This window comes from Notolepis coatsorum (genome assembly GCF_963971535.1).
Source record: "Notolepis coatsorum genome assembly, chromosome: 13".
Classification (NCBI taxonomy): domain Eukaryota; kingdom Metazoa; phylum Chordata; class Actinopteri; order Aulopiformes; family Paralepididae; genus Notolepis; species Notolepis coatsorum.
This window is the reverse complement of record NC_140177.1, coordinates 55,172,734-55,188,868: the sequence shown is the minus strand read 5'-3', so window position 1 is coordinate 55,188,868 and position 16,135 is coordinate 55,172,734. Positions and strand designations below refer to the sequence as shown.

The window sequence follows — 16,135 nt, the reverse complement described above, 5'->3', positions numbered from 1 at the left end:
ATACAAGTATACAATGAAATGCGGGTGGTCTTGCCCGCAACGATGTGCAATACAGTAGTACAACATATAATAGAATCCAATAGACAACATTGTGCAATAAACAGGTAACATAGTGGGAGGAGATCCGGTACAAGAATCGAGTTCGTTGGTTGACTTTTTTTTATTACATTGGATGCCATTTTGTCACAGGAAAGATTAGCCTCTAGGATGGAACCCAGGTAGGTAATTTCATCTTTCCTTGTGAAAATATTGTCACCCACTGTAACTGAGAAGTCGTCGGTCTTGCTGAGTTTGTTATTTGAACCGAAGAGAATGGAAAACATATAGTTTGAACCTTAACAATAAATAAATCACTGATCAAAATCGCATGGGAAAATATGTTAATTTGTCTCTATATAATTGTTTATGCAAAACTATAATATTTAGGGCATAACAGCATGGAGACAATCTTTATTACAATATTATTTCTAATATTAACCTAAATCGATCTCGTCCAATGCACTACATTTCAGTAAAAAGGGAAAATAGAGATGTGATATATGTTTTTTTCAGCGTTTTTTGCCTTTTCTGTCCGGAAATGTAATCAAGATGTGTTTGAATCTTAAAAATAACAATTGTACTGAATTCCTTGGGTCAAACTTGTTTGGGGAAATGTTTTAATTTGTCTCTATATGTTGTTAACTTCAAAAGTTATGCTGTTTTCTTTTTCTTATTTTCCAGGTTTTGGTTCAGGATAGGTGTAATAAAGGGTAAACCCCATGGGACATTATTCCAACCTGTTACCTGTCAGAATCTTAAAATAGACACTTCAAGGATTAATAAAAAACAGGTGGTGAAAAAAAATCCACCCTATGCAGGTGGACCTATGTTTCCATTCTAGACGGTGGCTGTTCTGTATAGTTTAATAGGAGCCTAATACTGCTTTTCTAATTTAAGGCTCACAATGACCTGTAACAATGAAATAGTATAGGCATATTATACATTTCCTGAATCCTTATGGTCCCGAGTGTTGTAGATATTTATTTTGTGTCTCTGTTGCTCCTAGATGACACAAGGCTAAAAGATAGTATATCATTTAGGCGAAAATCGTGTAGAAATGTGTGTTGTTGACTGTTCAAAGAGCTCCAGTGACCTCTATATTGGTCAGAAATATTCACATCTTAGCTTGAATGAAAGATGACATAGTCCCCTTTAAAATGATCCCAAACACAATATTGTGAAACATTGACAGATGTCCTCTACGTGAGTCTAAACAAGATATGCGCCAGTATCTGAAATGCAATTTCCTTAGGGGGTGGGTTTGATTGATTGATTGAAAAGTTTATTAACAGATTGCAGAATGGGTACAGTACAGTACAGCTCAATACATACAATTGTTAAGGGGATGCAGACCAGAGAAAGACTTTCGTCTTGTTTACATCAGGGTCCCCCATTTTCAATTCATCATAACATATATGACATACATGACATACAGATAGACAGTACTGCTAGATCTATACATTTATGACATATCAGCACCGATATCTGGTCTGGCCCATGGAATACCTGGTCGGTACTGGTGCACGTGCTCTCACTGTGACCTTTACCATCTTCCCCAATGCATTGTGTATGGAGCAACTTCAGGCTGTTCCATGTTCGCTAATATTTTTCATATTCATATTTTTTTTAATTGGGCATAGTTCCCCTTCAAGTAAAAGCATAATTTTATGATTTTGTGATGATTTCCCATAGGCTATCTGGAAACATCACAAAAAACTGCCTATTTATATTGCAAACGTGAATGGGGGAAGAACATTCTGCTATATATAATAATCATGTTATGTCTTTGAAAATCAAGTATTTCTTAAAACCACACAATTATCTTGTTTTTTTATATGGTATATTCACATCAGTCTACATTCTTGACGTGTTTGATCAGTAGACGATGCGCATCATAAAGCGGAATATAAATCTGCTTTACTCCAATGTTTGTAAACTTCTAAAATACAGCAAATACAATGAAAAACGCACAGGCCTATGCTTGTTGTCTAATACTATGTGTTGTATCAAGAGCTGAGTCAATCAACTAGGGAATATAGGCTACTGTAATCTTGTCGCTTTTTTTTATTTTTTTTATATATATTTTTATATATTATGTGTACGTCCGAGCGCACCCCCATATTTGTCAACACCGCTTGTTTGGGTTGGATTTACGGAACTCGACCACTAGATGGCGCACAATACAACGGAATGAGAGCGCATCGTTCACCCGTCGGCGGGGCTTGTGAAATGGCGTCCTGACGAGATGGTGCTGCTGAAGTTATTTGCCTCGTCACCACTAGTCTAAAAAGATTCCCATGTAACGCAGCATTAAGCAGAATATAACTACATGCCATGCTGTAGTAGGGGTCCACATTATAAGGACGAATTATTTGAGTTCGAGTCACGAGAGTTGGTGATGAATGAAAATGGGGGACCCTGATGTAAACAAGACTAAAGTCTTTCTCTGGTCTGCATCCCCTTAACAATTGTATGTATTGAGCTGTACTGTACTGTACCCATTCTGCAATCTGTTGATAAAGTTTTCAATCAATCAAGCTATTGTGCTTTAAAATGCCCATATAGGCGGTTGAACGGAGTCTGAGGTGAAATGGTTATACAAAGTTGAGTTTGCAGTGTGTTCATATTCAACAGTTGGTCTGGAAAACTTCATATTAATCATCCACAGCAAGCCCGTCATAATCAAGCCTTTCACGCCTTACAATACAGACTACCACAAGGAAGTGTTGAGCGCGTAAAGGACATACACACACATGGATGGCCTTTCAAGATGTCCAGCTGAAATGACAAGAGGATGGTGTTAGAATGATCACCCGGGGTCATCGGCGTCAGAGCCGCAAGTCGTCACAACCTTGTAACGTTACTAGTAATCACCTTAAAAGCTGTTTATAAACATATTTCTACCCATAACTACTCCCACTAACTGAAAACCAATTTAAACGTGTTTCCGGGCCGTGGATCTAGCATCTACCATGTGCAGTCAGTGCCATTGTGCCGCTGGCATGGCTGCGCACTATGTTTTATAGGCTGTCTATTTACGCCTCTCACATAAACACCGCCTCTGTCTGGTGGCGAGGAAGAACCTCCGACTGGGAAATGTATTTCTTAACTCCCGCTTTTCAAAGGCAACGAATGGATGATTTGGGTGACTAAAAATACATTTCCCAAAATGCAACACGTTGTTGTTAGCGCCCCCATCTTGTATCATCTCATGAATATATAGCAGCCAGTATTTGCGTAAGAGGTCGGCCGACGTTCATTTCATATTCTACCATAGTATTTCGGTGTAAATGAGACGCGCGTCTCCGCCCGGCTGCCTGCGCCCGCCGTGCGCGTCCAGCCTCCGTGCGCGTCCAGCCTGTGAAAGAGAATTGAATCGGTCAAATGTTTTGTGGAACAGTTGAAGAAGATTCCGACTGGAATGCGAAGGAAAGAAGTGAATGGCCAGTGAGAGAAGTAGGCTGCACCGCCCAGCTGGCGGACATTTACTGTGTTCTTCGGATCATAACCGGGCGTTAAATGTAGAGTTTGGATGTTCAGCCAAGTGCGCACCGTTATCTAGAGGAGCTACTTTTCATTCGCAGAGATGGAAAGCGCTCAGAATGAAGAAGACGGAGCGGCAGATGGAAGAAGTGCGACGAAGTTGAAGAAGCCCAGCGGACGGTCTGTCGCCCGCCACGGGACCCCGGCGGATGATGATGGCGGTGGACATTTGGCCGCCTCCCGTGTAGATGTGAGGAATGGGAACAACCTTTCTCACGCTGTCTCTGCAGTGGGCTCTAGTGCTTCTTCACACAAAAGTGTTGGGGCCACATCGAATGGCCGGACCTCAACCGGCAACTCCAACTCTCTCCTGTTGAGACGGAGGCGGTTGAAGAGGAACCTCTCCGCCGCCGCAGCTGCAACAACCCCTGCCGCCACAGCTGTCACCGCCGCCCGCGGCGCCAAGATGAACTCGGCCCTCTCCTCCGCGTCCCTGCACACCAGGAGTCTGGACAGGAAGACTCTGCTGAGGCACCGGCAGAACATGCAGCTCCAGCCCTCGGATGGAGAGTGGGTGCGAGCGGATCTCCACAGGGGCTCCGTACACGTCCACGACAGACTCACGCCCTCACACCCGAGGCCGGTGCTTTGCACGATGGACACCACGGCCGGCGAGATGGCGCTTCGTCTGAGCAAACTCTGCAGTAAGTCGGGCTCTACTGTGTTGCGCATATTTTGTAAAGACAGCCCTAAGACTGACCAAAATGGCAACTGCAATGTTAAGTATGACGAATATAACGATAATCAATGCAAGGTGAATGAAGATGGAAGTATAAAATGCAACCATTTGAGTTCCTCCAGAGGCGGCCTGTCGGATCAGCCAGGTGACAGGTTGAGACTGCTGCTCACGGAGAATACCGATGAGCGGCAAAAGCAACAGGAACTGGACGCACAACTTTTTACCCCAGACTCTGAGTCACAAGATAATATAACTGGTTCCTTGTCAGATTTCAATTCTAATTCGAACATGGAAACCCCCAACGATGACGACTCGGAGCAGAGGAACGGCGTGGACAGCTATGGTTTAAATTCTGGTTCAGATGTAGAGAGCAGTACATTTGACGACCTCAGCTCCGGGGCCCGGCTCAGCGAGCACAGGGACTCTCTGAGCGACGACATGATCCTGGGCACGGATGCGTCCATCCTGAGTCCCACGTTTGACAGTGCCACTGAGGGCCACGACACCTACGGCAGTTCCTCGGACGAATTAGAGCTCGATTGTCCGACGTCGAGCACAAACATTGACCCTATTCCCCACGAGCATCTCTCCAACGGCACCAACGCCGTCTCTGCCAACTACAAGCTCTGCAACACTGGGCATTTAAACGATGTGATAGACGATACCGGGCCAGGCAACAGACTCAAGCCTCTCAGTCTGGGCATACTGCCACCCAGCAGTAGTGCAAGCTCATTGTCGAGAGCCTGTTCAACAGGTAATACACCTGACATCCAAGACCCCGACAATCGCCAAGGTTCTTTAAAATCAGGGTCGACAGCCGACGAGAGTGGAGATGGGTGTGATTTCAGTCCCACGCTGTACGTTCAGTTGCACGGCGAAGGTGTCAGGAGGTTGGGGCACGACGAGAGGCCTCTCCAGATCCAGAATGACTTCCTGTTTAAACTTGGATTTAAGGACCCGTGGCGTGTGCAAGAGGAGGGGATGAATACCGAAATTGGCTCCTTGTTACGTTTTTACGCAGGTAAAAAAAAAAACACTATACATTGGATGTGTTGTGAAATGTTATCTTGTTCTGGCCCTCTTGATTGTCCTTAACAACATGAACCCTTGTGAATTGTTGCATTTGTAACACATGCCAGAAGTATTATAAAGTATAAACAGGTCAGAAGCATTATAAACGGGTCACCTACCTCCTATTAGAACGAGGCAGGTGCATTCCTGCAGGTACATGTTATACCAGGGTACTAATAGCATATCTGCACACTTTACATTTTAGTACAGACAGTATAGCCCATGTCCAGTTTTACACACTAGACTGACCCACCGCCATCTTGCAACACAACAATGTTTTAATTACTGACGTTTCGGTCAGGGACCTTCATCAGAGCAAATCCCATTCCGGTGTGACACGGATATAGACAACCCCACGTGCACAAAGGACAAATGTTCATTTCTCACAACTATGTAAAAGAACAGGTCTGTGACTTCCTGATTACTAATGTTGTCAGTAACCGCAAATGTTGCCTGGCAAGTTCGGCAGGTCAGTGTGAAAAGAGCAGCTAGTTAGTCCTATAAAGCCAATGGTGGTTGGTTTGTCATGTTCAGGCCTGTGTGTGCTGGCATGATGTTGGGCTAGTGTGAGGTTATGGAAGGGGCTACTGCGTGGCCAGAACTACCCCCTGCACCAGGGACATCCTCTAGATGCCCCCCCCCCCCCCCAGTCCCCGGCCTTGACCATCTTTGTTGGGCCGTAGCAGCACACTCTGCTCCCATGGACGCGCATGACATCGCCACAAAGCCATCGCTGCAACTTATGGCGCTCAGACGTGGGTCCTGTTCCGGCTTTTGCCCCATTATCATCCTAATGAAAAGCCTGAATGCCTGTGTGGGCGGATGGAGAGGAGGAGGAGGGGGTGAGAGAGGGATGGTTTGGGGGAGGGGTGGGGGGGGGGGGGGGGGGGGGGGGGGCGGACCATAAACCCAAGCTCTGTGGACTCAGTGAATTCTGGTCATTGAGATGCTGCACAGAGCCTGTCCTCTTGGCACCCAGCGCGGCTACTGTCACACTAACTAACCGCCTGCCAAGCTGGGTGAGCGTGCCCCTACAGAGCTCAGGAAGCTCTTTCATTCGCCACACCACTGCCTCCAATGCTGCTGCCGCTGCTTGGGGGGGGGGGGGGGGGGGGGGGGGGGGGGGGGGTAGTGATTAGTACAACACTGTCTGTAGGACATGCTCCTGTGAGACAGAAGGGCTTTGAATTTGAAGGTGAGTGTTTAATTTGGGAGAGCTTGACGTTCAGAGAGAGAGAGCGAGGGAGAGAGAGAGAGAGAGAGAGAGAGAGAGACAGTAATGCGGTCTCTCCCTCCCCAATTTCCTGTCCTGAGTGGCTGTTGTTGTAACCAGAGGTCACTCAATGCAAAAGCCGAACATGGCCACATGTTGTCCCTTTCACCTTCATGTCACATGTGCTCAGTGACCTATTGTGCTGTTGAAAGACCAGTTGGCTTGAGGGACTACTAGAATGGTTTCATTTTTGATGGCTTTACATGATAGACTGAATAAACACGTCGTACACGTGACGTGACCTGTATGGGTTGATGTGTGCTTTATGTGCATGTGCGAGATGAAATGAATGCGTGCCTAAGAGGCAAGCGTCACGCATATGTGCCTGTGTGTGCACTGTGCAGTCAGCTGAGCTCAGCCAACAGTAATGATGTTAGCAGCTACAGCAGCAGCCAAAGGCGTGCAATAGTAACTTTGATGCTCCTCTGACTGAGGCTGACGCCTCCACCTCCCATGTGATACAGCTTAACTCTGGTCACCTGAGCTCTCTCCAGCCTGCCACTGCACCCCCCCCCCCCCCAGCCACCGCTCAACGCCACTGTCTACACAAGGCCTAATTGACCTATTTCAAATCCCGCCCCCCTTTCTCGATCCTCCAATCACTTGATTAGATGATCAAGACAAGAGGAACAGCTGTGATTGGACGATCAAGAAAACAGGGTGGTGTTGAGATAGGTCAATTCCCTTTTCACCCAGCTGGTTGAAAAGGATATTGAAGAGCCGACACGCATGCACGCACGCACGCACACACGCACGCACACACACACACACACACACACACACACACACACACACACACACACACACACACACACACACACACACACACACACACACACACACATACACACACACACACTGGGAAGTTAAACCAGACTTGATGGCCTTGTGTCATACCCCTCCACCCCCCCCCGTACCCTTTCCCCCGCATGCGATGGAGGCATGTGAGGAATGTACGCTGGCTCCTCTAAAATGTCAGGCACGTCTGCTGGGAAGGAAGTGGAAGGAGGAGGCGCGGGCGTGCGGGGCTGCAGGACGGGGGGTTACAGGAGACACGGCGCCGTGCTGCCACATGTTGCACTGCGTTGGAATGATAGTTCTGCTCACATAGTGGAGATAGAGGGGACCTGCCTCAGCTGACTGGCTGGCTGGCCAACCTGCAGCTGCAGCTGTCACTACTGTCGGCCTCCTGTCACACGCCTTTGTGTGGGGGTGTGCATGACGTGCGTGCATGCCTGTAGAGACCGATGTCTCTTACAGGAAGCCCAGTATCTTATCTCTTAATGGCTTATCAGCTCAATAGTCCTGTTGCACAATTTCTTTTTTCTGTTTTAGATATAGGTCTAATGATAAGAATTAAGCAGGTTACTGTTAAAAAATAATATAACAATCTAAATGTATCTTCAGTAACAAGTAAAGACAAGTAGGTGCATGGAGGCACCCTGCTCACATTTTACTAGCAGGAGTGAGGTGCGATGAGGAATACAGAGGAACAAGCTGACTCCCGGCAAATCCTTTGGCCGGTTGGATTTTTGAAGGGGTCGTCGGGTCGCGCTCAGAGTCCACACACTCCTCCCAGATGAGAGAACTCACCCAGCCCTGCCAGACACACACACACACGCACGCACGCACGCACGCACGCACGCACGCACGCACGCACGCACGCACACACACACACACACACACACACACACACACACACCGCGCGCACGCACGCACGCACACACACACACACACACACACGTACAGCATGCCCGCCGAGATCAAAGGGCTGCTGTGCTCTTTGACATGCTGAAGAGTGAGCCTTTCAGAGCTGCCCACACAGGAGCCACTTATAATGCTTAGGCAGCAGTAAACCTGGCTTCTTTGCTACAGGATCTCTTGCACAATAGGAATTATCGTAAGGAAGCACAATACAACGACAATAGGAATATTATAAGGAAGCAAAGTAAACCTTTGTTACTTTATACTTTAGTAATAGATTGCTAATAAGTAAGCATACATAAGACATAAAGACATACACAATATAAAACATGGGTCAAACTAGTTTGCATGACTTCATTGAGTCCTAGCTGTGTTTGAGCAGCTTCTTGTGTGGACAAAGTACTGCTCATAGGCCCAGTACCTCTCTGTGGTCACACTGATCTGCTCTGAGCTCAGGACCCCCCCTGGGAGACAGGAACATAAGGACTAATGATGCTGCCCCCCCCCCCCCCCCTCACCAAGAGGTTCTGTGTGTGTGTGTGTGTGTGTGTGTTTGTGTGAGAGAAGGGTAGGGCCTATTGAACCCATAGCACACATTGGCACAGGGCTTCCCTTGAGGCTGAGGAGTCACAGAGTGCCTTAACCAAACCAAAGCACCACGCTGAATTATTTAGTTTCATCAGCCAACTCCTTCATTCAGGCTAAGATGTACTTCAAGTACAGCTTGTCGTGAGGTCTTTTACTTGCACTATTAAAACGTTGAGATGTTTGATTTTTCACAAAGGCCGTTTCTCGTTAAACCTAAATTGGGGGTTTAGATTTGTTTCAGCTTTTTTATGACTGGAATTGATGACCACTGGCATTCCCAGGCCAGAAAACCGACACGGAAGGCATTCTTTTCAATGCCACTCAATTTCTTTCTTTTCTAGACGAGGCTTCTGTGATAATCAAAGCTCCAGCTCATCTCAGACCATTTCTAGGTATTGCTTGCTTCCTCACGTGTTGTTTACGCCATGTGCCAGCAAGGTGCATTTGGCGTGACAGGTGCATCATGGGAAGACGTCACTCGTGCGGAACTGATGACGGCGGAGATCTAATGAAATGTTTAAACCGACGGCCCCTTTGGTACACACCATATGACACCAAGTAGGCTACAGTGGTGTGCCCGCTTGGAATATTGTCACCATATCTTCTTAAATGAATGGAGCTGCTGGCTGTGATCCAAGCAGATTAAATGATCACGAATGGAAACACACAGCAAAGGAGGTTGGGTAGTGGACATCAACAGGAGATTTAAAGAGGAAAAATCTAAAAAGTGGAAGTAGCTTATAGCTTAGGCCTGAATGTACTACAGTAGCATGGCCATCTTCACGTTATGTAACTAGAGTCTTTATCTATCTCTTACATTTATTTTACCTTTGTCACTTGAAGGCAGTATTTGGAGTGCAACAAAACCTACATTTATCGTCCAAAGCGTCTGTTTCCACGCTCACCTTAGGCGCCAACCAGAGAGGCCCTGGCTGAACGAGATGACTTTAAAAGACTCTGCAGGGTTTAAAGGCTTAATGAAGCTCCCAGCTTTCTGAAGCAGCCTCTGTGGCAGCCATTAAATAGAGAGCTGCTCGCTCTGCCTTGTCTGCACCCCAACGTCCTCTCTCACCCTCTCTCATTCTCTCCCTATCACACTCTCTCTCTCTCTCTCTCTCTGTAGGCTATCCTCTCCTAAATGTTTCTCAAGGCAAAGGAGGACCACAGCGTGACTATTTTTGCCACTTCTTTCTTAATGCGTGTGACACCCGTTGTCTTGGTAACAACAACACGAGAAGCCCCATCTAGGTCGATAAATGCTTTGTCGCCTTTCGTCGGCTCAAAGTTGTTTTTGTGATTTGTAGGGATTGCATTTGAAGAACCACAATGGGGGGGAAAGCGTGAGGTTCTCAATTAATTTCAGTTTTGTTCCTGACAAACATAGTTTTAGTGAAACCCCTAGGCCTACATCTCAATTAATCCCACCAGTTCATCTTGGGGAGAACTGTGGTGAGGTGAGGCTTGACCGGAACACAGAGAGGGTGCTGATCCAGCGGGTCGGGGGGAGAAACTAAAGTCACGGAACTGTAATGTAAAATAATTAAATAATAACCAACATCATTGATTGATGATACAGTACAGTACAGCTCAATATACAATTGTTAAGGGGATGCAGACCAGAGAAAGACTTTCGTCTTGTTTACATCAGGGTCCCCCATTTTCAATTCATCATAACATATATGACATACACGACATACAGATAGACAGTACTGCTACATCTATAGATTATCTGTGTTGAAAACAACAAGGACATGTGCAGCAGACATGTCGACGAAGAAGTCATCAGACGTGTGGTTACACTTTAAAATATGCAAACACAATGCCCAAAAAGCCGAGTGCCAGATATGCCAGAAGAAAATGGCATATCACAACTCTACAACAACTTTGTCAAATCACCTAAAAAACATAAGTATCGTTGTACACGACGGCGACGCCACACAAAACATTAATAAGGCTATGCCTATGTTGCTATGACTAATGTGTTACCAAGTTGGCTAATTTAATTGTAATCATCTGCTTTTGTAGGTGCATTGTCTGATATAATTATCAATTATAAATTATAAATTAAATATAATATAATTGTTTGCTTGATAGACGAAGGTTGCAACATAATTATGTAATGTCATGTCGTTGGCTGTGAGAGCAGCCCCACTGCACCCAGGCAGGGCAGCCGAGTGAAACATTGTTGGCTGTGTCACAGTCACGAAAGGGGCTACTTAATTAATTAATCCAATCCACTTTATTTATAGAGCACATTTTAAAACAACAAAGTTTACCAAAGTGCTGTACAAGTCCCACAACATAAGATAAAAAAAATAAAATAAAAAAATATATATATATATATATATATTATAATTAATTATTATTATTTTTTTTTCTTGAAGCTTCGAATTAAAATCGAAGCTCGGCCCCGAAGCTTCGATTGCCAAAAAAAGCTTTGAAGGTCAGCCCTAGTACCTTGGTTGTGTAGTGTATCTTGTAGACCAGGCCCATTACAAGTTGCTGTACTCTGTCGTCTACTCTAAGCCATCCTAGGTTGTCAAAGTGGGCAGGGGTGAGGTGGGTTCTAGGAGTAAGGTCAAGCAGTAGTCTGACCAGTTTGTTTTGAGATGTTTGTAATTTTGTTTTTAGCGCCTTTGAGGTGTTTTGGTACCATGGGGTGCAAGCATAGTCGTAGTACCCTTGAATGAGTACTCCTGCCAGTCTTCAGGGTATTCTTGTTTACCAGAGAGGAGATCCGGTACAAGAATCGAGTTTGTTGGTTGACTTTTTTTATTACATTGGATGCCATTTTGTCACAGGAAAGATTTGCCTCTAGGATGGAACCCAGGTATGTAATATCATCTTTCCTTGTGACAATATTGTCACCCACTGTAACTGAGAAGCCGTCGGTCTTGCTGAGTTTGTTATTTGAACCGAAGAGAATGGACTCTGTTTTGCCCATGTGTAATGATAGTTTGTTATCAGCGAGCCATATGCAGATTTTGCCTAGTTCCGAGCTGAGGGTTTTTTCAACCTGTAACTTGTTCTTGTCAGAGACCAGCAGGGCTGAGTCGTCCGCAAACAGGAACAAGTTGCAGTCACAAGCTGACGACATGTCATTTGCATAAATTAGGAACAGTAGCTGTCCTAGTATGCTTCCTTGTGGAACACGAATCATGTGCAGCACATCGATAGAAAATATTGTTGCATCTTCTGACATGGAGCCTAGTAGGCCACACATGCACTATTACACCCACAGTGGCCTTAACGTTTTCATTGGCCAGACTCATTTCACCACACAGCACAAATGTCCACTAGCTGTGTGGCTTACTGTGATATATGCCAAAATAAGCATTAATGTTAAACCACTTTCCAGCATACAGTGTATCTATTTGTGGGGATTGCATTCCCTCATTCATTGCCCTATGATGCCATAGCCTACTCCTCATCATCCTCGCCAATAGGTCTCGTCATCAATCATCCCTTTTATCGATCATCAACACTACTCAGAGAATGGTAATAAAACTGTATGATACCTTGTTGTTTGTCTGAAACACAAAACAGCCATGGATAGAGCCACTGGCCTCTTTCTACCTGCTTCGTACCGCTATTCCCAGGGTCTTGGACAAACCTACTGTGTGTCCTTTGATAATCCATGAACTATCGCCAGCCTTGATTCTTCTAAACGACATTGGCCTGCATGGGTCTGACTTTTGAAAAAGCTCAACAACAACCGGTTTTGCACCTTGTTGGAGAGTGGCCTACTTCACACAGTCCACACTAGTTCACACAGTCCACACTAGTTCATGCAGTCCACACTAGTTCACGCAGTCCACAGTAGTTCATGCAGTCCACACTAGTTCATGCAGTCCACACTAGTTCACGCAGTCCACAGTAGTTCATGCAGTCCACACTAGTTCATGCAGTCCACACTAGTTCATGCAGTCCACACTAGTTCATGCAGTCCACAGTAGTTCATGCAGTCCACTAGGGGTGGACGGTATGGTCTAAAATTTATATCACGGTATAATCTGAAGCATAGACGGTAACGGTATATATCACGGTATCATCGTTTTTGATAATTTTTATTTTTTTATTTTATATAATTTTTTTTTTTTTTTTATAAAATATATATATTATATAATTAGACTTGTACTTGTATTATCTGCGAGACATCGCCACCACGCAACAAGCTCCACTGTCTGTGTGTACTCTAGTAGCCTCCAGCTACGGCCAGGATTCTCCAGAGCTGCATCTGGACCTATACTCGAGTAGCCTCGAGCAGAGCTACGGCCAGGATTCTCCGGCGCTGCACCTGGACCCTATTGGCATAACGTTACTTAACTGTGCTCAGCAAGCCCTCAGCTCGAATACGCATCGAATCAGTGTTATAAGACATTGATATCAGGAGCTATCTGTAGCTACTGCTAGCCGGATATATAACGTTAATACAACGCCTCAGTGAATTATTTAGTTCAATGGGACATTTCGTTTTGAACGGTGAACTAATTTGCGTTAACGTGAGCTAACGGCTAACGGAGCTATCATACACGTCTACTCTCTACTAGACTTGATGGAGCGTTTGTTGATGTCAGGAGCTATCGGTAGCTGGCCGACTAGATACCGTTCGGTTAGACAATGCCTCATCATGTATTAAACTAAAAGTGAATAGTTGACTGGGTCATTTTGTAACGGTAGCTAAGCTAACGTTAGCTCAGGGAGACGTCCCGTCCCACTACTACTAGTAGACCCGTGTTTACATGCGTGCGGGAGGGGCTGGCACTGCGCGAAGCCTCCTAAATAACTTTTTCCAGTTCGCACATATCTATTATCTATGACTAATTCTATCTATTTTTAGGGGCAAATGCGAGTGAAATAGTCGCGCTGTGGTTACATGACGTCATTGCTATTTTAGAGCTGCACTACCGGTTACACGGTATAGGCAAAATCCATACCGTAGAGCAAATTCATACCGTTTATACCGTATACCGTTTATACCGTCCACCCCTACAGTCCACACTAGTTCACACAGTCCACTCTAGTTCATGCAGTCCACTATAGTTCACGCAGTCCACACTAGTTCACGCAGTCCACTATAGTTCACGCAGTCCACACTAGTTCATGCAGTCCACACTAGTTCACGCAGTCCACTATAGTTCACGCAGTCCACACTAGTTCATGCAGTCCACACTAGTTCATGCAGTCCACACTAGTTCACGCAGTCCACTATAGTTCACGCAGTCCACTATAGTTCATGCAGTCCACACTAGTTCACGTGCGCAAAACTGGCATCACTGTGTGAACTGGTTGACATTTCTCAAGAATGTTTTTTTTTTTTTAATCTGATTTAGATTGCGGCATTGAGCCAAAATACTATGCTATGCCTACTTACTCACTTGTGACATGATAAGCAACTTTAATGGGAAACAAAATAATGACAGAACAGATAACATTAAATCTTACACGATTTTACAGGGATGTATTGACAGATCATGACAGTGACAGAGGAGGTGCCGGTCCCATTCTGGGAGGTCTCGGATCGTGTTCCAGCGGGATCGGGCACAAATTAAGCCCTGGTGTCCTCTCTCCACCTGGCAACTAATGGTCTTCCTAAATTACCCATTGCTGAGTCATTATGTAATTGTGTAATCAGATTTCACACGTTCCACCAGAGATCAAATCTAATGTGTGTGTGTGTGTGTGTGTGTCTTTCGTCTGTGTTTCTGTGTATGTATGTGCATGCTCAAGAACGAAAAGGGCAAGGGGGCACTTGAAGAACGTGTTCTTTTATCTACTCACGCGGGAGATAATGTTCTATAAGAGGGAGGTGTGTGCAGGCGCAGTGCGCTGTAGAGGTAGTCCTGCCTGGAATGTTGACAGGATGATGTTGTCTCGTACTGTTAAGTAGGAGCCTGTTTCTAGAGGGAGAGAGTGTGTGTGTGTGTGTGTGTGTGTGTGTGTGTGTGTGTGTGTGTGTGTGTGTGTGTGTGTGTGTGTGTGTGTGTGTGTGTGTGTGTGTGTGTGTGTGTGTGTGTGTGTGTGTGTGTGTGTGTGTGTGTGTGTGTGTGTGTGTGTGTGTGTGTGTGTGTGTGTGTGTGTGTGTGTGTGTGTGTGTGTGTGTGTGTGTGTGTGTGTGTGTGTGTGTGCATGAGTGCATACGTAGTGGCATTTCAGCAGCCAATGGTACTGCTGGCCTCTTCCATCGTCCTGAAGCTAGACGTATGTGCATAAACTTGCATATATGTGCATTAGGGGTGTAACGGTACACGTATTCGTACAGAACCGTTTCAGTACGCGACCTTCAGTTCAGTACGCTGTGTACCGAACTAATACAAGAATACGTTACGTTAATTTAAAACTCAAAAGCCCCCCCCCCCCCCCCCCCCCCCCCTTCCTAAAATATAACTTGTGCAAAGGGCCGGATGTTGTTCGCTCAGCCCACGCACACCACTGAGAGATTACCTGTAATCTAGCATAGCCTCATAGTATGGCGAATGCAAACGACCTACCTACCTAGAAGATTTTTTTTCCACAATCCATTAATTTTACAATCTAATGTATTATTATAATTTTTTTTTTTAAAGTCGATTATTAATTAGAATATAGAATATTCGTTGACTGCCCTACTTAACAGTAGTTCTGCACACTACGTCACCCCCGAATGGAACATGGAAAGCCACGTTCTGCAATCTTTCCCCCACTGTACCGAAATTAACCGTGAACCGTAACTTCAAAACCGAGGTACGTACCGAACCGTGTATATATATATATATAATTGTTATATATATATATATATATATATATATATATATATATATATATATATATATATATATATATATATATATATATATATTAGGGCTGTCAGTTTATCGCGTTAATTAGATTAATTAATTACACAGCAAATTATCGCGTTATGAAAATTAACTCAAAATTAATTACAAAAAAAAGTTTTTTTTTTTTTTTTTTTTTTTAATAATATTTTTTTTTATCTCATTCATTCCATAAGAATGTAGAATACACATTTACAGATTTTTTTTTAATATGGTCCATTTGCATGTTCTTGGTATCTGATTCTAGGGACATCTATGAATCTCAGGGAATGTATTCCCAGTGTCAGAAATACTGTGGGCTAGATCCACAAAGAATGGATTGCACAGTGCAAGTTGCACCCTTACTTACAATTCATTATGAATTGAAAATGGGGGACCCTGATGTAAACAAGACGAAAGTCTTTCTCTGATCTGCATCCCCTT

At 44.8% G+C, this 16,135-nt stretch overlaps 1 protein-coding gene across 1 annotated transcript in view; it reads left to right on the top strand.

Moving 5' to 3' along the window:
* Positions 1-3,410: 3,410 nt before the first annotated feature.
* Positions 3,411-16,135, top strand: part of LOC311239363 (PH domain leucine-rich repeat-containing protein phosphatase 1-like) — a 31,453-nt gene continuing 18,728 nt past the window's right edge. The window contains 1 exon segment of the mRNA XM_084327669.1: positions 3,411-5,229. Within this exon segment, the coding sequence (XP_084183795.1) occupies positions 3,626-5,229 (1,604 nt within the window). The 5' untranslated portion in view covers positions 3,411-3,625.